The sequence below is a fragment of the Myxocyprinus asiaticus genome, chromosome 31 (assembly GCF_019703515.2).
Source record: "Myxocyprinus asiaticus isolate MX2 ecotype Aquarium Trade chromosome 31, UBuf_Myxa_2, whole genome shotgun sequence".
Classification (NCBI taxonomy): Eukaryota; Metazoa; Chordata; class Actinopteri; order Cypriniformes; family Catostomidae; genus Myxocyprinus; species Myxocyprinus asiaticus.
The window spans coordinates 28,279,175-28,304,019 of NC_059374.1; the positions used below are offsets into that span (position 1 = coordinate 28,279,175).

At 38.4% G+C, this 24,845-nt stretch overlaps 1 protein-coding gene across 4 annotated transcripts in view; it reads right to left on the minus strand.

Moving 5' to 3' along the window:
* brip1 (BRCA1 interacting helicase 1) overlaps positions 1-24,845 on the minus strand; it is a 100,221-nt gene that overhangs the window by 35,070 nt on the left and 40,306 nt on the right. For 2 of the 4 annotated variants that reach the window (XM_051665379.1, XM_051665378.1), the window contains exons 17-21: positions 19,667-19,779; positions 19,470-19,552; positions 17,045-17,344; positions 15,110-15,907; positions 10,220-10,277 (exon numbers count right to left, since the gene is read on the minus strand). In XM_051665379.1, coding sequence (XP_051521339.1) covers positions 10,258-10,277; positions 15,110-15,907; positions 17,045-17,344; positions 19,470-19,552; positions 19,667-19,779 — 1,314 coding nt within the window. In that variant the 3' untranslated portion in view covers positions 10,220-10,257. Of the gene's footprint in view, positions 1-2,573; positions 6,076-10,219; positions 10,278-10,540; positions 11,024-13,504; positions 15,908-17,044; positions 17,345-19,469; positions 19,553-19,666; positions 19,780-24,845 lie in introns of those variants that run through there. The other 2 variants (XM_051665377.1, XM_051665380.1) reach the window with 2 other exon arrangements.

The following is a 24,845-nucleotide window of genomic DNA, read 5'->3' on the forward strand; positions in this document are numbered from 1 at the left end:
ACAAAAAAGCCCGGTTACACTATGCCCAACAACACCTCGACACGCCTCACAGCTTCTGGCACACTGTAATTTGGAGTGACAAGACCAAAATAGAGCTTTATGTCACAACCATAAGCGCTATGTTTGGAGAGGGGTCAACAAGGCCTATAATGAAAAGAATACCATCCCCACTGTGAAGCATGGTGGTGGCTCACTGATGTTTTGGGGGTGTGTGAGCCCTAAAGGCACGGGGAATCTTGCGAAAATTGATGGCAAGATGAATGCAACATGCTATCAGAAAATACTGGCAGAAAATTTGCATTCTTCTGCATGAAAGCTGCGCATGGGACGCTCTTGGACTTTCCAGCACGACAATGACCCTAAGCACAAGGCCAAGTTGACCCTCCAGTGGTGACAGCAGAAAAAGGTGAAGGTTCTGGAGTGGCCATCACAGTCTCCTGACCTTAATATCATCGAGCCACTCTAGGGAGATCTCAAATGTGCGGTTCATGCAAGACGACCAAAGACTTTGCATGACCTGGAGGCATTTTTCCAAGACGAATGGGCAGCTATACCACCTGCAAGAATTTGGGGCCTCATAGACAACTATTACAAAAGACTGCACACTGTCATTGATGCTAAAGGGGGCAATACCCAGTATTAAGAACTAAGGGTATGCAGACTTTTGAACAGAGGTCATTTCATTTTTTCTTTGTTGCCATGTTTTGTTTTATGATTGTGTCATTCTGTTATAACCTATAGTTGAATATGAATCCCATAAGAAGTAAAAGAAATGTGTTTTGCCTGCTCACTAATGTTTTCTTTAAAAATGGTACATATATTACCAGTTCTCCAAGGGTATGCAAACTTTTGAGCACAACTGTACTTAGTAATGACTCTTGGTGCATTGGCACAAAGCTTATGTCTCAGTGCTGGAGAGCACTTCTTACTTCTAGAAGTGGGCAACATAGGAAGTTTCTCTAGATATGAAACCGTTTTTATAAAGCAGTATTTATTAGTATGACAAAAGCCCACTAAAAACCAGCACATCTTTTCCCAGTTTCTTAAATTAATTATTTGACTGAAATGTGTGTATTATTTAAGCTGTAAAGTTGTTTTAATCATCGTTCTTACGGTCATTTTAGGGAGTGTTATGTCGTCATGGAAATGAAGCTATAAAATTGGATATAACTTTACACAGAAAATGTTAGTTAGTGGTTTTATTACACAAAAACCATGCTAACAAGCATATTGTTTACAGTACATCATGTTACTATACTTTGTTTTTTTTATAAAAGGAGGGACAAAATTCAAAGTCAAAATTAATTTTTGTTGCAATTATTATGCCACAAATGCTGTTGATTGACTTTAATTTATATTGAGCCAGAAATATTCCTTTAAGGCTTTAACTTAAGGTACTATCAATTTCATCAAAATATTTAATAAATGAAACACCAAAGGGGATTGATATTTAAACATTTATGACTAACAGGCATTAAAATATGGTGGAAATCTGTGGATTTTTGCAGGTGCAGATTCTGTGCAGACCTAAGTAACATGTGCAAAGAGTCATGGGGCAGTTAAACTAGCAATTCTCTGAAAGGTCTAAAATGTACAATAAGAGATGTGCTTTAGTTGCCTCCAGTCCACCTGTCCAGGGAATGAACTGGGCCCTGTATTAAATGTACGGCCTGCATCGATATCACACAAAACAGCCTGTCTGCAGCATTTAGATGGCAGCAAATCACTGTCAGCGCAGAGCTCCTACAAGCAAGGCCCAGAGGTACTGATTTACCCTAAACTCAGCAAGGAAATCAAATTCAGCCTCTCAACGTTCTTTCCTGATAGCTAGAGAGCAGGAGTCAGACCCTCAAGAACATGGTTATTTAGCACACAGGGCAGGAAGGAATGCTCTCTCCTCCAATAGGAGCCAGCACTGCGGCTTACAGCATGGCATGAAGACTGCCAAGCTCATTGCTCAGGTAATCCCTGCTGTGGTCAGTACCGATGAGACAGTGCTCAAAGAGATGTTAACTTCACAAGCTTAACAGTGAAATCAAAAACACACGGTGGAAACAGACAACTTTATAGGCACTTGTATCACAAAACAAGGGGAATGTGAGGTAATATATTAAGCAGTCTAGCAATACAACAAAAGAGAAGAACAGGACATTGAGAGGCTCCATTGTCTGGCTTTGGTGATTTGCTGTTGTCTGTGGCTCAGTACCAAACATTTTTGTCTAACAGTGCTTTTATCTGAATCATGCAAAAAGATTTCAAAGTATCTGGTGAGTCTTAGAGATGATGACTGGCTATTGGGAAAAAGATCGAAAAGGTTTTAAAACACTGAACTGGAGAAAACTTAGAATTCAAAGTAGATATAAAGTCTTAAAACATCTTCTATTTGTGCCATTGAAGGAATAGGGTTTACATAACTCTCTTACTTAAACATTGAAAAGCTGCTGTTCAAGATGTTTGTGAGAACTACACTCTAACAAAAAAAAGGTACCATTTAAGGTACAAGGGCTGTCACTGGGGTGGTACCCCCAAGGAGACCTTTTTTTGTACCTCTAGTTAAACTTTATATCTTGTTTTAGGTACATAATTGTACCCCATGAACATATTGTGTATCTTTAAAGGTACATTTATATATTTTGTTCCTCTGAGGAAAAAAAAAGTACCTTTTTGTGTCCTTAAGGGTACAAATATGAACCCAAAACAAGAGTACCACCCAAGTGACAGCTTTTTTCCTTAAAAAGTACCTTTGCCACCCCTTAGACAGATAAAAGCCCCCAAAGACAGAGGAAAGCTGTTTAGCTCAATATAAGGTCCATCAGCCTCTCTATTAAAAAGTCAATTCTATTGATCAACTAAATGTTAAGTTGTGTGTGTCAAAAGCAATTTTTAACTGTATTAATTAACAACAAACACATGATTACTCTCCTATAATTAAGAAATCAATTTTTTACCAAATGGAAATGGCAATAGAGTTACCAAACCAGGCTTAAGTTCTTGATAAAACTAATGGCCACTACAGCACTTTAAACTAAATGAAAGGGCCACATGGGTAAACCTTAGGATGCACTTATGCAACCACTCTTTACTTGACGAAAAACAAAGTGTTGGATTTTAATTTTCAAACATTGTACAAAAACTAAGAAGTTTTGCTTAAAATATCAATATCATCTACCACTTCTATCAACACCACAATATAATAAAGAATAAAATATAAAAATAAAATAATCATCAGTCAAGGTCTGATCAAAACACTCTTCTCAATACAAAATATTTCACATTTGTTATACAGCACTTGCACAAAGTCCTAGGATGAAGACAAAATAGGGGAACTACAACTGATATGTTGGCTAACACACCAGGTTAAACCCCATCACCTAACTGACAAGTGGCCTCGATGATTTAACAGAGATTATGGACAAAAAACATATTAAAGGCTCTGAGTAAACAACAGAGGATGAACCATAACAAAGAATGTCTATACCCAGATCAGTCTATTTATCAAGTTGTTAAGTCTGATTAAGTGTCTAATTCTAAATAAACCTCTAAAAGAAATCCGGGTTTATTGTTCAAGGGGCTCCAAAACTATAGTCCAAGCCAAGATTTGACAGCTGTGCTTGCAGACAGATTGAGGTGGAGATGTTTAGGAACTAAGATGATCAGAACTGGACAACAGTTTCTTCAGAGCCCCAGACTCTAAAATTAACAGTAGGAAAAAACAAATACCAAATTCCTAAACTGAAACATCCTAAAATTTACTAAATTCTGTTCATGAGTTTCTATATGACTATGCTTATGCCCAAACTTTTGCAAAACCAACCTTTTAAAATAATTATAAACATTTTGCCTGTAATTATCAAAGACGTGAAATATGTTAGACTTTTTCTTCATGAGTTCCTTAATACTTTTGTCTGCTCATAAGCCAATTATGGCCAGAGATTATAGGTCTAAACCTCTAACAGAGACTCTTCAGCCCATAAGACTTTTTATTCTGATTTTGAGCTGTAAAAACTGGCATCCAAGCCAGGACAAGATGGTAACATTACAGACAGATTAACAAAAATGGGGATTAGCTATCCATTACATTATAGATTACTCCTCACCTGCCTAGCTGCATCCCCCTGTATAAAAAAGAAACTAGGATTTATAGAGACTGGTGCAGACTGTTGCCACAGCAACAAACATTCAGTAACTAGGTTACAACAACACCCCACCCACTGTCCCTAACAATGTTATCACAGCTTCTGGCTAACAGCTTCTTTTGCTGTGTGATGTGAGACCTTGGGAACACATGGCCTGAGATATAGTGGTAAACCTAGTGTATGAGTTCATGCCATGTGCATTGAGTTAACTGTTTCATATCCAAGTCCATTGCTCATACAGTGGAACAAATCAAGATGCAAATCAAGGATAGGTGATTATAGAAAAAAATAAATCTTAAAAAGTACAAAATGTCAGTGAACTAACAGCTATACCAATACACAAAACATATGAATCTTTTTTTTCACAAATTACTGAAGTCCCATAAAAAAAAAGTTATACAAATTTTAAACAGAACTTATTAAAATAAACAATATTAAAACAGTTCAAACATTCGGACAATAAATGAACCAACATTTTCTTTTGTTTCATCCAAAAAGCAGTGATGTGAAAACCTTTGCTCTGAATGATCACATTTTATACTCTGTGAAGCGTGATAATTTCCTCTCACGAGACAAAATGATCCAGTTTAATTACAAATATAACGTTAACCTCCTTAATGGGGTCAGAGTCTGTCAACCTTATTTCGCCACATTAAAAACTAGCAAACTATGCTGTGCGCGCCAAGCTCCCTACAGACTGTGAATAATGGCCAATTATTTAATGTTCCCACAACGTCCTGGCCCATTATGAATTAAAGTTTGAACAGCACTGAGAGGTAACGGCTATGGCTAACACCTTTGAGATCTCTGCTCTGAGGCAAAGACAAAAGGCCAGGCTGAGGAAAATGGGCCAGCAGCGCACCAGAACAGCAGGGATTACAGTGCTGGACAGCAGATAAAACCTCCATTACACACCAATGAGAGATATGATTAACATGGTGCAATGGTCATGGCGCGGATGATGGGATGGCACCTCTGGGGAGCATGTCAGTCCCATGCTACACGTCCAGATGGAAGTCAGGCCAGAGGGGTGGCAGATTTGTCACGATAAGTGTGGGCTTGGAGGGTGACAAGAATCACAGGTTTAAAGCAGGTGCACCAGGCTTGCAGGACATATTCCACCCATACAACAACTTAGGCTTCAATAAATTATTTTTGTTATTGCTTCTTTCCAAAATCTTTTTTTTTTTTTTTTTTTTTTACTACACAGTCAAAATGAATTATGTTTTCCTCTAATTGTCCAGTGGGAGGAAAAGTGTTTTTAGGCTATAACATGTTGTTCTCAACAGATGGGGTCAGATGAGGTCAGACAAACCAGGCAAAATGAGAAGTTGCACTGAGCTGCTACTGTCTCGCTGCAGACTCTAAGGATCAATAAACTTATGTTCATGTGTGGGGGGGTGCAGCTTATAACAGCCTACTAACAAAGAACAATAAGTACTTGTAAGCTTTTGATCCTGGTCATTGGACAAAATCACTACTAAACTGCCAGTTTTATAGTATTTTTTAATACATAACAGCATGCTTTATGCTGCGTAGATTACAACTTGTATAATTTTGCAGTTACGAAGGGCTTCATTTTGTTTTTCAAGTTTCTGTCTGTGGGTTCCTTGTCGTGTCTAAGTTCCTGTCTGGTTCTGGTTTAATTACAGCTTGAAGACTTCCAATCAATACGGATTTTCACCCAGTTCGAAGAATTTGTCCCATATGGCGTTGTATATGCACCGGGTGGATATTTGTGTATACAGAGTACACAATTACACATGTAAAAACAGAAAAGCACTGTGTGAGGATACTTGATTCCTCTTCACCTGAAATAACCACAAATATAGTAACAAATGAGTGCTGGTTTAAACATGTATAAACATCAGTCATATTTACACATAGCTCCTCCGCCCTTTTCTCTCCATGATGAACAAGGTAGACTCACATGCTGATGCTGTAATGAATGAACAACATGTACCAGGTCATTCAGTTTGTTTATGAAATGAGAAGTTTCACAAGTGCCGCTTCTCACTGTACACACGCTGCTGCAGCCAATCAAGCAATCTGCCACGGTTGGACCGCGATTGCCAAGCACACGATTGGCTGCTGCTGCAATCAATCACGAGGGTGTAAGCGCCCTTAACAGTTGATGTTGTTTCACAATGCGCAACCGCCGGCAGTGACAAAACTATTCAAATTTGTGTATTTGACTCCTATTCCGAGTGCAATCATTACCATGTTTTTGTAACGAAAACCTTGCTAGCAACACAGTCAAACCGTTTAGTTATACTGAAATTTTTTTCAGGACAAATAACTATTTTCCAGGATATTTAGGTATTTTTCTAATTTTCCATGACTTTTCCATGACTGGAGAACTGCATTGCAATATTCCAGGTTTTCAGCACATAAAAACCTCTGCTCAACTTTGTCGCATCGCATCGCCAATTTTTTCCCAAAGAAATTTCATAAAAACCTTCCTAAGAGTTCTATGCCATGTACCAAACCAACCAGCCCCAAGGCGAATTAAAACATTACAAACTTGGATGTGAAGCAAGTATCTGAAAATCAGACAAAAGACAAAGGTACAAGACCTTTTAATACTGTGTATAGTATTAAATGTCTTTTATGAGCGAATAACAATTAATTGTGAATGATGTGATTTATTTAAAAATGCTGGAAAAATTTTAATTGTTGTTAATTTTAAGTTTATTACAAAATATTCAGATATATACAAATAGTGTTAGAGTGTAAGGAGACTGGCTTGATTAAAGGTACTGCAAGCTATTTTTTTTTATGAATTAGTATGCAGAAAATGTTTCTTCTCCCTGAAAGATTTCACTTAAAATAAGTGTCTTGATATTTTTCACCAGTCTCTGTGACTGAGTAAACAGAAAACAAAAATGTGACCACGGATACATTCTTAGATCAGAAGACTTTGATGTGCTTTCTGCCTGTCAATCATTTTGCACATTCTCAGACTACAGTAGTTGAAGCGAACATTCAGGTTTAATGACATATTCAGAATCATAACAGTTGTCAGCTGAGGCCACTATTTTGTATTTGACAACCGGGAGGTGGTGACGTTCTCAGTTCTATCTTTAGAGGGTGGTGTTTTGGAAATCAACGGCTCAGTCTCGTGGAAGTTCCAGAACAGCTAATAAAAAAGCTTACAGCTTTTGGGGCACTTTGTTTACCCTGATTCTGTTTGGTGGATCTTCCTCTACAACAGGGGTCGGCAACCTTTTTTCACATGGAGTGCCATTTTTGTTTTTTTTTCTGGTCAAATGGATGTGCCGAGCCACTCTTGTATAATGTCATACATTTTTCTAAATCACGCAGAGGGGTAATCACTAGTACACAAGCAACAGCTAGAGAGATGCAGTCTATTTTATTTAAATGAAGTTTTTCGCACCTGCGTTCCATTCTACATCTTGATGTAATCCTTCCTCATGATCACACAGTGTGTTTTCATCAGCTGAATGGGAGACTAAACACTATTAAAGTGTGACGAGACTCATGCTGCGCGTGCAAGCCTTTCGCGGCGATCACAAGCCGATCAACTATTTAGCCCTTTTCGGTGAATCGCACCTGTAAAATCCTAAAACTTTATTTCCAGGTTTAATTGATATTTTGAATATACTCAGATTTTTGAACCCCACAATGTGGGTTTATATTTTCTCCTTTAATCGTTTAATGTAATTTTGAGTGCGACCATGGTTTAAGGAGGGTGTACCTGTATGCTGGGTTGGAAATCTCAAGGATTAATAGTGGTGTTTTCCTTATAACATCACATGTTGTTCTGAAACAAAAAGAAACAAATGAAACACGGAATGTAGGCTGTCATCCGCGCAGCCTGACCAAAGCAAAGCGAATGCGTTTACTCGTACAATTACCCGAAAATGAAGTGCTTCTGGCTCGTGATGCGCGAATGGCTTGCACACGCTGCACGAGTCTGTTGCGTCTCATCACATTTTAACTTTTTGTTTAGCCTCCCATTCAGCTCATGAAAACGCTGTATAAATCATGAGAAGAATTACATCAAGATGTAGATTGGAATGCATGTGAATTTATATAAATGAAATAGTCTAATTCTCTCTCTCGCCGTTGCTGGCGTGCCAGTGATTACCCCTCCACGTGCCATAGGTTGTCAAGCCCTGCTCTACAAGATCATGGTTAGTCTAGTTCTATATAAGAAATTCAGCTATTAAATTATTGTTATTTATTTTTTTTTATGTCAGAGGCATAGCCTCATGGGCAAATGTTCTGACATATGGTGCAGTAGCATTACGGGTGACCCGAGTCCCTGCTCGAAGTTCTTTCCAGATCCTGACCCCCTCCTCTCCCAATCATTTCCTGTCTCTCTCTACACTAACATATCCATAAGTGCAAAATCCCGATAATATATACAGTATATACAGTTGAAATCATAAGTTTACATACACTTAGGTTGAAGTCATTAAAACTAATTTTTTAACCACTCCACCGATTTCATATTAGCAAACTATAGTTTTGGCAAGTCGTTTAGGACATCGACTTTGTTTATGACGCGAGTAATTTTTCTAACAATTGTTTACAGACAGATTGTTTCACTTTTACTTGACTATAATCACAATTCCAGTGGGTCAGAAGTTTACATTCACTAAGTTAACTGTGCCTTTAAGCAGCTTGGAAAATTCCAGAAAATTGTTAGGCAATTAGCTTCTGATAGGCTAATTGGAGTCAATTGGAGGTGTACCTGTGGATGTATTTTAAGGCCTACCTTCAAACTCAGTGCCTCTTTGCTTGACATCATTGGGAAATCAAAAGAAATCAACCAAGACCTCAGAAAAAAGGTTGCGGACCTCCACAAGTCTGGTTCATCATTGGGAGCAATTACCAAATGCCTGAAGGTACCACGTTTATCTGTACAAACAATAGTACGCAAGTATAAATGCCATCATGCCGCTCAGGAAGGAGACACATTCTGTCACCTAGAGATGAACGTATTTTGGTGCGAAAAGTGCAAATCAATCCCAGAACAACAGCAAAGGACCTCGTGAAGATGCTGGAGGAAACAGGTAGACACATATCTATATCCACAGTAAAATGAGTCCTATATCGACATAACCTGAAAGGCTGCTCCAAAACCGCCATTAAAAAGCCAGACTACAGTTGGCAAGTGTACACGGGGACAAAGATTTTACTTTTTGGATAAATGTCCTCTGGTCTGATGAAACACAAATTGAACTTTTTGGCCATAATGACCACCGTTATGTTTGGAGGGAAAAGGGTGAGGCATGCAAGCCAAAGAACACCATCCCAACTGTGAAGCATGGGGGTGGCAGCATCATGTTGTGGGGGTGCTTTGCTGCAGGAGGGACTGGTGCACTTCACAAGATAGATGGCATCATGAGGAAGGAAAATTATGTGGATATATTGAAGCAACATCTTAAGACATCAGCCATGAAGTTAAATCTCTGTCGAAAATGGATCTTCCAAATGGACAATGACCCCAAGCATACCTCCAAAGTTGTCGCAAAATGACGTAAGGACAGCAAAGTCAAGGTATTGGAGTGGCCATCACAAAGCCCTGACCTCAATCCGATAGAAAATTTGTGCACAGAACTGAAAGTTAAACAATTTAAAGGCAATGCTACCAAATACTAACAAAGTGTATGTAAACTTCTTACCCACTGGGAATGTGATGAAAGAAATAAAAGCTGAAATAAATCACTCTCTCTATTATTATTCTGAAATTTCATATGTCAAATAATGTGCCAAAGATGCATAATTTAGGCTCATCTGCTTGTGAATAGAGCTGCAGTGCACCACATAGGACACGTAGGGTGGTGATGGTTTGCATACGTAACAGGAAAGACCACATCCCAATAGGACACCATCTGGCACCAACCCACACTGGGTGTGGTCTTATCAGATGACTTAGAAATGTCCATGAGATGCTGAAAGCACTCACAGAGAAAACCAACCATCCAACAGGGTAAACAAATCCACTGAGCTATTTTTGTTAAATTGCAAGAGCAAATTATTTTTTTGATGAGCTTCAAGCAGAAAACTGTAGTGTGGTGTTTTGCCAATAGCCTTACCCTTTTGTCACTTACCTTGGTTAAAAGGACAAAGATGAAGACAAATCACAATGTCAGATTGACTGGGTAGCCACTGGAAGAGAAAGACTCCAAGTCACACAAGGGAAATTCAACCACAGAGTATCCACTGCAGACTGCAAAAACTTGCCCTAACCTCTGTCTTTGGGAATGTCTGCCCTCAAACACTATTTAAGCCTCTTTGGCTGCCTGTTCTTCCTCGAATATGACCTCTGAATTTTTATGCCTATTGCAATGGGATCATAGTGAGAACACTAAATAATAACATATGAGTTAGTATATCCAAATGTCTAAGGACATGTGCATAGATATTCCTACCTGTTTGCGGGGTTTCTACACTGTCTTTCAGTACAGGTGTAGGGGGCAATGGCTCTGCTGTTGTACAAGTGTCAGTTTGACAAGGCCTTCTCTCCCTTTCTAACCTCTCTGCAGATGCGACCAAAGGAAATTCATCATGCCCTGAGAGTCTCTGGTCTGGGGGCTTACAAGCATCTCTCCGTTTGCCCCCATTCACTGGCACTACCAAAGCCTTTGCTCTGGCATGGCTGAATTGTTTGAGCAAGACTACACTTCTGCTCTTTACCAGTCCAGAAGCCACCACTCCCTCTGTTTTCAGCTGCTTAACTCTGTGTGTCTGCTCTGTCTCAGCTTTACTCAGGACACAGCATATCATTGTCTGATTTAGGTTTGGTTTGAGTGAGATTGGAGGGCTTGATCTGTTTTTTCCATTCCCCAAGTATTGACTCTGAGCTTGGGACTTCACTGGCACCTTCTCCCTGACCAGGTTGTCAACATTTTTACCTATTAAACCAAGCACATGCACTTTCAGAATAAACATGAAACAAATGTAAATAAATAAATGAAAATGGTGTTACCATTATGCAATGTTATTAAGGTTTTGGATTTTTAATTTAGTTTTTTTTTCTATTTTATATTCAATTTGTCATTACATTTTAGTTTAGATTTCGTTAGTTTTCACAATTTGTCTGTTAGTTTTAATTAATTTTCATTTTCTCAGTGATTTTTAGTTTCACTTTAGTTAGTTTCTATTTTAGTTTTAGTATTTTTTTTATGGCTGCCAAAGCTGAGCGTTTACTGGTGTAAATTAAAAAGTCATCATCACGTTTCTCTGGGCAGCCTTCTGTTACATCTATCTAGTGGTATTTTCATGTTTAATATGGATTGTAAATGTTGCAAATTTTATAATATAGGGCGAATATGGGCAAAGTGACAAAAGACATTTAAGCTTTATCCTCATTGTATCCATATGTATTTCATTAAATTATTATAAATCATTACTAAACTAATCTTTGGGGAGTATACAATTAAAGGATAGTTCACCCCCCCCCTCCCCCCCAAAAATAAAGATCTCTAATAATTTACTCAACCTCATGCCATTCCAGATGTATATGACTTCTGCTGAACACAAATGAAGATTTTAAGAAGAATATCTCAGCTCTGTAGGTCAATAGGGTCCAAAACTTTGAAGCTCCAAAAAGCACATTAAAGGCAGCATAAAAGTTATGCAATTGACTCCAGTGGTTTAATCCATGACTTTAGAAGCGATATAAGTGTTAGTGAGAAACAGATCAATATTTAAGTCCTTTTTTACTGTAAATCTTGACATCAGCAGTGTCCTTGGCAATCATGATTTCAAGCTCGATTATATTTCCCAGCGCCATCTAGCACTCTGCGAACTGTACTAGTAAGTGTAATAGAGCTTGAAATCATGATTGTTCCTGTAGACCACAATCGCAAGATATACAGTGAAAAAGGAGTTACATTTTGGTCTTTTCTCACCCAAAAGAGATTAGATTACTTCAAAAGACATGGATTAAACCACTAGAGTCTTATGGATGACTTTAAGACTGACTTTATGTGCTTTTCAGAGCTTCAAACGTTCAGACCCCATTCACTTGCATTGTATGGACCTACAGAGCTGAAATATTCTTATAAAAATCTTCATTTGTGTTCAGCTAAAGAAAGAAAGTCTTATACATCTGGGATGGCATGAGGATGAATAAATGATAAGAGTTTTAATTTTGGGGTCAACTATCCCTTTATCTTTCTGAGGTTTACAAATGATGATTTTACTTTTGGATGTGTGGCAGAACTCATTAAATGACCACTGGTGGGAAAAGCAATGGTAAAGAAAATGAGAGAAATTTGAGGTAAATCTATTTAAGCTTATAAACAAGTAAAAGTTAACTTAATGTTATGATGTGAAAGTGTAGAAAAAATTGTAAAATTAAATTTATAAAATATATGTATTTCTACAAAATAATTTTTCCTCTGTCCCACTTTACCAGTAGGCCCTGCTGCTTAAACACATCTGGGATTTGGTCAAAAGATAATCTTCAAAAGGTTCTACTTCCCAGTATTGAATATTTCTTACTTTTTACTTTTGACTAAGATAGAAGACACCCTATGCTTTCTTCAAAGGTATAATGTTAGGTTATGAGTCATTTGGATCATAATTCAGCCAAGAAAAATTTCCAAAATTGTCCCACTTTGCCATATTCACCATATTACGTCGAAAACTAAAATGAATTCGAGATCATTTTTATTTTTAGTTTTGGAGTTATAAAAAGTATTTGTTTAGTTTCAGTTTTTTTCCAATAATTTTTGTGAAAATTATTTTTGTTAGTTTCGTTAACTATAATAGCACTGCCATTATGTAGCACATGAAAACAATAATGCTTACATCAGTGGAAAGAGCTTTCTTGTACAGCACTGCTCTAATTAAAAAAAAAAAAAAAACATTTAATAGTGGACAGATGGGCCACACAGGGCTGAATTAGGCTAATTCAATTACATTTATTAGTATAATAAATGGCTAGCTGGGGCAGGGTCCAAATGTTTCGCAGTCTTGCGTGGCTGCGGACAGCTTATTAGGACATCTTAAAACTACACACATTCACACGCCCTAGCCTTTAGCATCCTTATTTAGATTGATACTAATGGGTCGGTCTCAGCCCGCCATGCAATTACAATAACAAACTGGCTGCACAGGGCAGATGAAGAGGGATGAGCTTTAATAAAAAAAAATTCCCTGCTCTTCACTGGCCCCCAAATTAACGGTGTTGCCATTTAAGCTCCTCTAATGAGACAAATCTTGTCAGGCTAATGGCGGTTAATTTGTCAGGGTCCACCCCCCATCCCCACTTCTATCTGCGCAAAGTCTCAGACAAATATCAAATTTAATATGTTTCTTGGAACAGAATGTAAGGGAAAACATATTTTAGAGCATATTTTCATTCTGGTTATATGTTTGTGAGTGTCTGGACCATACTGCCTGTAACAACACCTTTCCAAAAACACTTTGTATAAATGCATTATTCCGCAGCAGTCAATTTATGTGGATAAAATAAACCCAAACGAGTTGAATACAAGTGTTTAAATTCCTATTTATGACTTAAAAAAATATGATGCCTTTTTCTAGCTGTTCTAAATAACAGCCAGCATTATGGTACAGTATAATGCCTTGGACTACAGGACTAGTTGATATATTGAAAATTCACAATATATTCATAACAATTTTGCTGGTGATATAAAATTTAATCAACACCGTATGACTCACTTGTTTGAGACCATCAAGACAGATGTTTTAATAGTGTATCTGCTTTTATCTTCTGCAGTAAAAACATGCTTAGAGTTAGTAAGTTCTATTTATTTCTGTGAATCAGTACAAACTGTCTCCTTTCAATGAATTTGAAACTCGATTAAAAAACTCTGATTCAACGATTCCTTTGTGTTTTCACTCAGAAATGTTCACAGATGTCTCAGTATGACATTTTTCATATATTAAGATATTTTAGTAAAACAATTTGTTATATTAGTGCATACATATACAAACGCACAATAACATAACCTCTGCATTTAACAGTATTAGCCTTTTGCAGAACAAATGTTGAAATAAGTGAGCTCTTTTTTTATGCTTGTCTAATAGTTACTGCTGGGCATAGTCTGTTTATGTTTTCAAAATAACAAATGACTCATTCTTTGTTGTTCAAGTTTGTGGACAGATGTGGAAAGGAAAGAGAGGAAGAGAATCTGGTTAAAGGATTAGAATGTTTTAAACATCACTATAGTGGTCAAAACTTGTATAAAAGCTGTGAACATTGCATTCAAATAAATCCACTGGTGTAAGAAAGACACTAATTTTATTTACAGTTCACTAATATCACTGCCATCACTAAGGTAGTATCAAAAAATTTAATTATAGAAATTGTCTTTTTTTTTTTATGCATTAATTGTGTGCTCATGTAACGTGATCAGTCAGATGCCATTGTTTTCATGCAGCTCTCAGTGAGAGGGAGACGAAGAGTAGAAGCTTCCTGTGCCTGTTTACAGACCTGCCTGCCCTTTTAACGTGGATCCCCTGCCCCCAGCTCTACAAACCTGCCCTCCTGTTTACATTCAGAGTTCACACAGATAAAACTTTACTGGGCTGTAATTTCTAAGTAAAAATGTAGAACCTCTTAGGCAAGTGAAATCAGCCATGTAAACCCCACCCCACACCTCCTTCTAGTATTTAGCCACCACAGAGAATCTCATTAAAATCGACCCGGTTGAGACATCACTTGTCACAGAGTGGAGGATGTGCTTGTCACTTATTTTAATAATTCTTATACAGATGCATGTATATATTTGGCCACATATTAATACAGATCAGCGTTCATGTTTTGGATAGAGGGGGTTGGATAGAGTATGTTACATTGTTACACCAAATCAGACACAACGGAGTAATTACTTTTGAAAAAGAAAGATATACAATCACATGTTTTCTTTCCACACCATACACAAAGTTGCATTATTAATCATCAATTGAGATAATACAAGACTGGCTGGCAGGGGGCACATATTTGAAGTAGTTGGTGAGTTTACCTGATGTTCCTGATGTAGTGGTCCTTTGCTGCCTAGATCTGGAGAGTCTACGAGACCGGCTACTGCTAGCGCCATTATGTAAGACAGGCCTATTCTCAAAGTCTGTGCTAGAGTTTAAACCTGTCTGCTCTGATTTACCCTGTAAAATTGCATGGTCTAGGACAGTGCTGCTCACAAGGTCTTCGGACAATGTCCTTTTGTCCTGCACGGAGCCAAACAGATCATCAGGAGGTACTTCAGCTGTGCCATTAGTGGGAGAATGGTTGTTCTCTGTTTGCAGAGGAGATTTATCAACCTCTAAAACACTAGTCTCTTCCATCGCCTCCCCATCTCCTTCAAACAGCTCAGGGCTGTAGAAGATACTCTGTTCCTCTTCCACTTTTGTGTCTTCAAGCTCAGTTCCACTGGTGTTCTGTTTGGAGGAAGCGAACTCCTCAGAGAACTCCGGTGGAGGGTCAAGTGAAGCACCACTTGTTTGTTGCTTTGGTTCTACAGGAAGTACAGCAATGCCACTTGTTTGATGCTTTGGTTCCACAGGAAGTACAGGAACACCACTTGTTTGGTGGTTTTGTTCCTCAGTAAGTACAGGAACAACTTCATTGCTTTGTTTGCTGTCAACTGAAATTACATCCTGAAAAACAGTCTTTTCGGAGTGCTCAGATTGAAATATTGGGGTCTTAAATTGGCTACTGACCGGAGTGAAGAGATGGCCTATAGGTCGTGCTGTTCTTTGGATATTAAATTCCCTATTTGGTAATGTGATTGGTTCAGATGGATGCTGTATATTCTTTTGGCCACCTGTTCAAACAGACAGACACAAAGACATCTAAGTGACAAAACACACAAAACTCCTGGGTGTGTATACCGACTCAAATGTGTGCCTATGAAACTAGAATCTCTGGTTAAAACAATACAGTCAACATTGTTCTACAGAATTCAATACAAACTAGTTCCAAGGCCAGCTATGATTAAGTGGTGCTCAAGCACTGGGGCTCGTATAATGCTGCAGGCTTTGGTTGTGGGTCTGCATTATGAGTTGTGTGTTTGAATGAGGAGTGGAGGCCCTAATTTGTTCTGAAGTATGCAAAAATACGCACGGTCAATCTACCATAAACAAAGGTCAAAGGGATTTCATTAAAAGCAACAGTCAGACATCTGCTCATCCCAGTGCTGTTCAGTCAACGGGGCCAAAGAGTCTGACAGGGGCAATGAGGAGTGAAGAGCATGTACACACATACATATCACACTCACAGACACACTTACCAGATGGTTTTGATGTACCCAAAATATTAACGGCATGGACTTTAGGTGTGTAGCACAGATGCCACAGCATTCATGTTCAAACTCAGAATCACTGTTTACAAGCTTTTCAAGTAAACAATTAAACAAGCCCTCATAATGAAAGAAAGAAAAGAACTGAATGGACTACAAGTGATTGCCCTTTAAGAGAGTGAAGCAGGAAACAGAAGGTGTTGGCCCAACTGTTATTCATTATCAAATACAGTGTCTTTGTTTAAACAGGCATTAAAAAAGTTATTCCCTCAGGACACAAATGAGAATGTATAAGAATTTTAAAAGGTTAGTTCACCCAAAAATTAAATCATTTATTCACACTCATGCCATTCCAAACCAGTATGATTTTCTTTCATCCGTGGAACACGAAAGCAGATTTGAAGATGTTAGAAGATTTTCACACTACTCTTTTCCAAACAATAAAAGTAAATAAGGGATGGACATTGTCAAACTCCAAAAACTAAAAAACAAACAAAACAATTCTGCTAAACTTCTTTTGTGTTCCACGAAAGAAATAAAATCATCCAAGTTTGGAACAACATGAAAGTGAGTAAATTATGACAATTGTAATTTTAGGGTGAACTATGCTTTTAAAGATTATATTTTAGATTTATATCAACCCATGCCATATATATACAGTACCTGATTCAGAAGATCTGCTCTCAGAGTTGGCTGAGACGGCAGCCTGAACCTCAGTGTGTAGGTTTGGCATTGTAGGCTGAGGGACAAATGGCTTCTGGGGGACGATTATCTCAGGAGTGGGTGAGGTAGCAGTGGATCCGACCAGCGAGGGGCTTGAGTACAGAGGGGCAGCCTGAGAATGTTGGTCTTTAAAGGTCTCTACTGCCCTCTGCTGACCTTGAGAGAAGGACTCCAGGGACTGCATGGCGCCAGTGAAGGTGTCATGGTGCCTTACTAGCTGACGCACCCACTTTGACAGGCCTGAGAGTAGAGTACAGCAGTGTTTCACAAACATATAACCACTCCACATGACCACTATTTTCATAACACTCTACCACATTACTGTCCTCTGTATAGATTTTCAATTAATTAATATTTTCTATCCAATGATGTTACATGTAAAAGAGAAAAGCCCTTATGTACACATTATCTGGCCACAGTTCACAGTCTAGTGTTTCAAAACCCCTGTGGCAGGTCACTATCTCCATCTAGTGATACAGATATGGAACTACAGCAGGGTGATGCAATGCCACAATTAATTTTAATATTGTGTTTCTAAACCTTTTTGGTCCCATGACCCCCCAATTGTCAGAGACAAAATATTCAAAGGTCTTTTCTGACATTATATTAAAAATAGTTTGCTCAACTTTGAGCACACTTGACATTTAACTTGGCTAATGCTCAATGGGAAAAAATAAATAAAATGCAGGAACTTAAGCAGAACCGTGTGAGACTCTTTGTACACAGAGTAACATTCTGTTACATTCTGTGGGTGTGAAATGAAATTCATAATAGTGGGATGGAAAATAAGACCACACACCTCGATGAAAAAAAGAAATAAAAAATGTCAGAGCTTCCCAGAGTGCGAAATATGATATAAAAATATGCAAAATATCAGATTAGATGTTTTAGGCCTACATCTTTATTTTTAGCAGAATTTAGCATTTAATTAGATACGATTATTTAAATATACCTTATTTTAAATCATCTTCCGGCCCCCTTAAAGGTGCAGTATGTAACAATTTTCATGTTGTTGCCAATGTGTGAACGGCTTGTGAGGCAACTTAAAAAATTAGCCTTTCCCAGACTTCCTAATAGGCAACCTATTAAAATCTGTAGACTGATTTTCATGCGAAGGGAGTGGGTCGGATTTGCTTGGAAAATCCAAAGGATGTGATGTTTATGCCCGCTCCCGAGAACATTTATCTACTGAATCCCATCTGGCTAAGCGGGAACGTGATTGTGGCAGAGCGAAAACTAGAGTGAACATCAGCAGGGCATTTGATTCCTGGAGGGACCTCCGTTCGGTTTTGGGGATCAAAACCGACCCTGAATTGGCGTTCTTCTTATTAGACAGGTAAGCTTACATAACTGCAAAGCATGTGAAATATAGTGCCATAAGGATTGATCTGTGTAATTTTAGCTAACTCGATCTTGCCTGCTAATGCTGAAGAATTGCAAGCTACCTTGCTTCTTAACTTTCAAATATACAGGATAAATTTAAGCAAATACGCTGGTTTCTTGATCGTAGTACAACATATGACATACAAAACATACAATAGTGCAACATAACAGTGCAACAGTAAACTGTCTGGTATAGTTCGGTAGTATGTAGCTGTATGTGTGTATCAGTATGCTATAAGTAGTTTCAGTTTAGTCTCAAAGTCTGTAGTAAAACAATCATAACGGTGTAATTTTAATTATGCTACCTCATCTTTCAGCATGATGCCGGTGAATCATGTTCAGCCTCTTTATACGTTACATCGTTGTTTTGGCCGATGCTCGCTCGCGTCCCAATGGAGTGTGTGCACGAGCGCGAGCATGAGCAACAGGTAGCTGGCTGCAGTTCACTTAATAGCCACAGGTGTCATTAATATCAAGGGTTTCTGAATCTTCTCGCATGGGGAAATTCTGTGGGTGAAGGAGTGTGTGGATGTTGAGCTCGTGTGAATCCAGCAAAAAACTAACTGCCAAGCAGCCTCTTTTTAATGCTGCACTTTTAAATAAAGTAAAAAAAAAAAAATTTTAAAAAAAACTCACCGCTAAAATTATATCCTTGTCCATAGTGAATTTTCAGTGTATTTGTGTACAAAGCACCGGCCACACAGAGGTCACTGCCAAACAAAGCAACTTCCTATTGGTCAATGTGGCGAATTCACCTTTCAAAGTTTACCAAACTTGAACTCCATGCAAAACCCACAAGGGGCTATTCTTCACCACTGAAGTCCAACGAAATTAACAATCCCGCGGATTCCCATTGATATGACTATTTCGCCAGCTGAATTTCGCTGTGCGAAGGTAAATGTGAACACACCTTTAGAAGTTTGCCAAGGCTCCCTAGTTGAGAACCACAGTTTCAAGGTATGCAATTCCACTGGTAATTTACCTGTGATGTATTTGTTTGGATTCGCCCTAAACCGATCATCTACCAGGATCAGTGCGCCCCAATCATTTCTATGCCGAATACACCTACGGCAAATAGAACAGCAAACAAAGCATTATTTACACCAAATCAATCGTTTAAAAATATCTTGATAATTTGTCATCCGTTATCAGAAGTGGCCTTCTCTAGGCAGCTCTTACCTTCCGAGTGCCTGGTTTAATGCCCGATAAGCTTGAATCTCGTACCAGCGACCACCAGGCAGAAGCCCACGTGACTTGGCATGCTGGTCATTATATTTCATCTTCAGTTCAACCTGCAATGCAAAAGAAATAAGGAACACTTTGATTAAAGTTACACCTTTAAACAATTGTTACATTTAGAATTTTAGGTTAAGCCAGCAAGGCAACATTGCACACTACATCTTCTGATGAACAGGTCCAATGCCTGAGAAGAACAAACAAACATACAAACAAACATGTCCATTGAGTGGGTGATGTGTTACAGTGGTAAAGGTTAAGGTTTTGTAACTGGAAGGTTGCTCATTTGAACCCTGCATGGAGCAAATCACTGCATTTTTGGCTGCACGACATACATCATGCTTTTTAAAATAAAAATCTAAAAATAAGATTTGTAGGTGTCTAAGCCATAAAAATACAAATAGAAAGAAACTGATTTTTGCAAATTTGAGTTTTACTGCAAAATGGCAAACTTTTCAGTCACAGGTAAAGAAAGTTTGGGAAGTGTGCAAATTTTTTCTTTAAGCTCAGAGATTTAGTGGTAGTATTAATCTTCACCATGTCTAGACCATGTCTGATCTCAAAGGAAAAGCAGAGAAAATGTATTCAAACTTCACACTTTGCTGCTCCACAAAACATCTTGATCAGAAGGCCAAACAGGCCACACCTGAGAGTGAGGCATCTATGCCACCATTGTTTTAACTGTACAGAGCTAAATAGATCAACACTGGCAAATACTGTTGTTGGATTGGTGAAGGGTTATCTGCAGAGGGCAAGGCTCCCCTGAAGATGACACCCTAGGCCTGAAGTGCTTTCATCCTTGCTTGCCCACAACCACCAAGAGGTGGAAGAAAAGGGTCACCACACAACAGGCATCTGCTTTGATGGTTGCCAGGGAGGCATCCATCAAATTTTACACGCTACCCTCAGTTTTAATGCTAACCTTTTTGAATTGACAAGTGAAAAGTTCAAATCCTGTTGGATGGGACAGGACAGCGAAAGCCTTTAACTATTTGTGATGGGTACCTTGTGTTCTGACGCACCCACTCAGAGCCAAACCTGTACAAGGGCAAGACCAACCGCAGGTATGGCCTGTTTCTTGTACACATCAGCTCAGTCATGTCACACACACTTAAATCTGGATGCATCAGCCATGTTCCCAATGTTGTCACACACCTTAATCAGGCATATTTAGAAACACACAGGCAAGTTAAGCATACCTTTTTTATAAACACGTGGCGCTTATTTGAAAAGCAAACACTCAAGCGTGACTGCACTCAAAGCGTCTATCTGACATCTGATGCACAATCTCAGTCTCTAACCCAGTGGAAGGGTTAAAAGCATTTGAATAGAGATCCTGTCATCAAGTAAAGGCCGCTACCCTGAGGCTGACTGTCATCTAGATCCGATCAGAGTCTATTTCACTATCAAGGGCCTTCACCTCCAGGTACCATGTCAACACTCAATCCAACATGACAGCTTGCATATGTGAAAAAGCCAATTCTCGCTGCTAGCCAAATCTCCTCAATGTGCAAGAAACCACAAGCTGGAAGGGAGTACATAAAAGGTCAAGAGATAGCCCACTCTAGCATCAGCTTCAACCTCTCTACCTGTTCATCCTTTAAAGCATACATTTGACCAAGAGGCATGTATTGCAGCAGAGCGGAACACTGCCGCTGTTGTGCTAGTCACTGAGATTTATCTAAGGAAACAGTGCGATAGGGCAGCACAATCAATAGATAATTAAGTAAGATTAAAATTACAACTGCCACAACTAAGTAATCATGAAAAGTGTCCATTACAGCATTCAATTCAGGTATACTCTCGGTGCGTCAAAACTTTCATTATAATAGGGCTGGGTATCGCTAACCACCTTGTGATAAGATAGGCTAAATATTGTGATAAGTGTTGCGTACATTTAATATACTGACATGCATCACAATATCATAATTGGATCGCAATTAAAACTGCACAAGAGAGCCCCAGTGTGTCCTTGGGAGAAATAATGAATCTCCAGATTACATTTCAACCTTCACTTTTTCATTATTATTGAATAATAATATAATTGTTGAACAGCTGGTCAATCCCTTAGCTTGAAACATCATGTTTCTGTGCCTTGGTGAGCTAATTAAATTGTTGGGGAAGTAACAGTGTGCCAACTTTGTTGTGTGTTTAATGATATGAATCCACAAATAGTTGAATATAAATATCGATACAAACATCTAAAGTATCGATACAATATCATGAGAAAAAGTATCGCGATATATTGATATTTAATTGTATCGACACAGCCCTAATGCCAAGCACACACAAAATAAGTATTTTCATGTAATCAAACTTTCTATTAATCAAATTAAATAATCATCAGTTATGTCCTAATCATGCAGACATACAGTGGTTCACACCAAGATTCCTCAAATGCCCCATTAAAAAGAAAATCAAAGAGAAACAAAGATACAGCATTCCATGCAAACCTTTATAATTTAACACACTTTCCATCGTCTCACACAAGCTGTTCATTAGGGATCACATCAAGACATGGCAGCTGGAATAGCCCTTTTACTGCCTTTTAAGTTTGAGATTGTTTTTCTTAGTGAAACAAAACATGTTCCTCTGGTTTTTATGTACACCAGAGGTTATTTTTATGTGTGCACCATTGGCTTACGATGCGCTCTATACTCAAGACTGTTTAAAGTTCACCTTTAATCTTGCTTCCAATAACGGACTAATAAAAGTGATACTCTTGTTTTAGAGGCAGTTTAATAGCTTCTCTGTCTATCTGGGAAGACTGTGCAGGCATCTACACAACAAGACCTCTACTGTGAATGGAAAGGAAGAAAGTCACAATGCATTCAAGTATGCGTGTTTATACTGTCCTGAAAGTTGTGGTTTCTAAGGAGTTCTGAATGTTTTTAGTGTGTTGATATTTTCGGATTCTAGGGAGTTCTGGGTGGCTGCTAGGTGGTTCCTTAATAGTCCAAGCCAAAAAGGCCTACCCCCAAATCTCTATGATATGGTCCCTAGATATGGCTCAGTTCCCTTCCATGCAATTTATTTTATAACCCTAGTTGAAAACTGCAAGTCAGATAGCTTTAAAAAGCCATGGCACACCTCTCCTCAACAAGCCACACAATTTGAGCTATCAGTTATTTTCAGAGCAAAAACAATGAGGAATGGGTTATGGGTCAAAATTTAATACTTAGGGTTAGGGGATTGTTCAAATCCCTAACCCAAAGAACAACTGTTGCCGAGTTGACTGTCGTTTCATAGCATAAGAAGGAAGCTCTCTTGTGGACAAATTTGTCTTAAAATTGTAAAAGTAGTTCTCAATTTACAGATAGCGACAATTCCAAAATCAACTCATCAACATAAGAAAGATTTGCACTCTAAAATCCATCAATATCCTCCATCATTTGAACCTGCACCAGGCATAGGAAACACTGGAAAGCATCACGTGTTGTAGGTGAAGTATTGAGGGGAAATCGAGGGCAGCAAACAAACACATTTGAGTGCTGTCAACCACTCCATGTGGCATTTGAGACAAGGAGAACCATTAAGGTTGACCAGGTGCACCAGAACCCACCACCCTTCTTGCTCCCCACCCCTCTGGCACATCATCAACTCATCGCTTGCCCTGAACCCATGGAGAGCTTGGAACAAGCGACATGATTAAAATCAACCTCAAAACACTCCAAATCTCTTCCAAAATGGCAAACACAATCGACCTCCACTGGAGCAGAAGTGAAAAAAAATCAAAGCCCTTCCCCAGAGGTAAGTGTACAACCAAACCAACAGCTTCCGCCAAAGTGAAGGGCTAGGAAGCGTCAATCATCTGCACATATCCCCATAGTGACAGACCCAGTTAGGAAAGCTTCAACATACTATGGCAGCGAGGTAGACAGTGGAGGAAGCTTAAATGTCATGTCTATCTGCTAAGGACAGGCAAGACACTTCACAATCGCATGGAATTCATTTACGGATCACAGAAAGGGGGACTGCTATTCTGGTTTCAAAGCAACTTCAAGAAGTTTTATCAAAGGGTTGTGTAAAGAAGAAAAAACCTTCATGCTTCATACTGTGAAAGTGTACTCCAGGCTTATGCTGAGGAAGAAGGAAAGTGTTAGATAAATAAGTTTAATAAAATAAATTCTTTAAAAGACTTACGCAGCAGACTTGCAAACAAGCACAGAAAAAGAGGGTCAAAAGATGTCTAAACACATGCTATCACTCTCTGTGGGAAATATTTACCATCAGTTCACAATTTATGAAGCCACTTGAAGTGGTGGAGAAAAAAAACTTGAGCAACAGAGAAACACTTTCAGTTAACATGAATAACTCTACTTAAGCAATAAATTATTTAAACGAATAGTTCACATAAAAATAATAATTTTCTTCTCACTTACCCTCAAATGGTCTCAAACTAGTATGACTTTCTTCCTTCGGAACACAAAGATTTTGACGTATGATGCTTTTTTGTCCCAATGGGGTCCAAAACTTTCAAGCTCCAAAAAATACATTATTGCAGCATAAAAGTAATCCAAACAGCTCTTTTAAATCTATGCGATCGCTTCAGGTGAGAAATAAAGTATGTGCAGATGCTGTACATGAATCAGATACAGTGTTGACAGGTTTGCGGTTTTCACGCCCAATTGGGAAAATGTGGAAATCCATTTGGGGATCCAAGTTAAAATGATAGTTGCGGATTATTATTATTATTATTTTTTTTAAACCTTTTAAAATGTACCATCATCAGCAAAATGTCGATGAACACTTGAACATGAAAATGCAACGTCCTATTGATGGATTGAGTACCTGGAAACCAGAGAACATTGGGACATCATGAGGATAAATGATAAGAGAATGATAATTTTTGGGTGAACAACCCCTTTAAGGGCATGCATTAAAATATATATACACTGCCGGCCAAAAGTTTGGAATAATGTACAGATTTTGCTGTTTCGGAAGGAAAATGGTACTTTAATTCACCAATGTGGCATTCAACTGATCACAAAGTATAGCCAGTGTATATTTTTTTGTGTTAAAGTAACACAAAGTAGTTTACCATCATTGTTTATGGTTGTCAAGCCATAAACTTGGCACATTAATACACCTGCTATTTTACAAATGTTTGAGCATGGCTCAT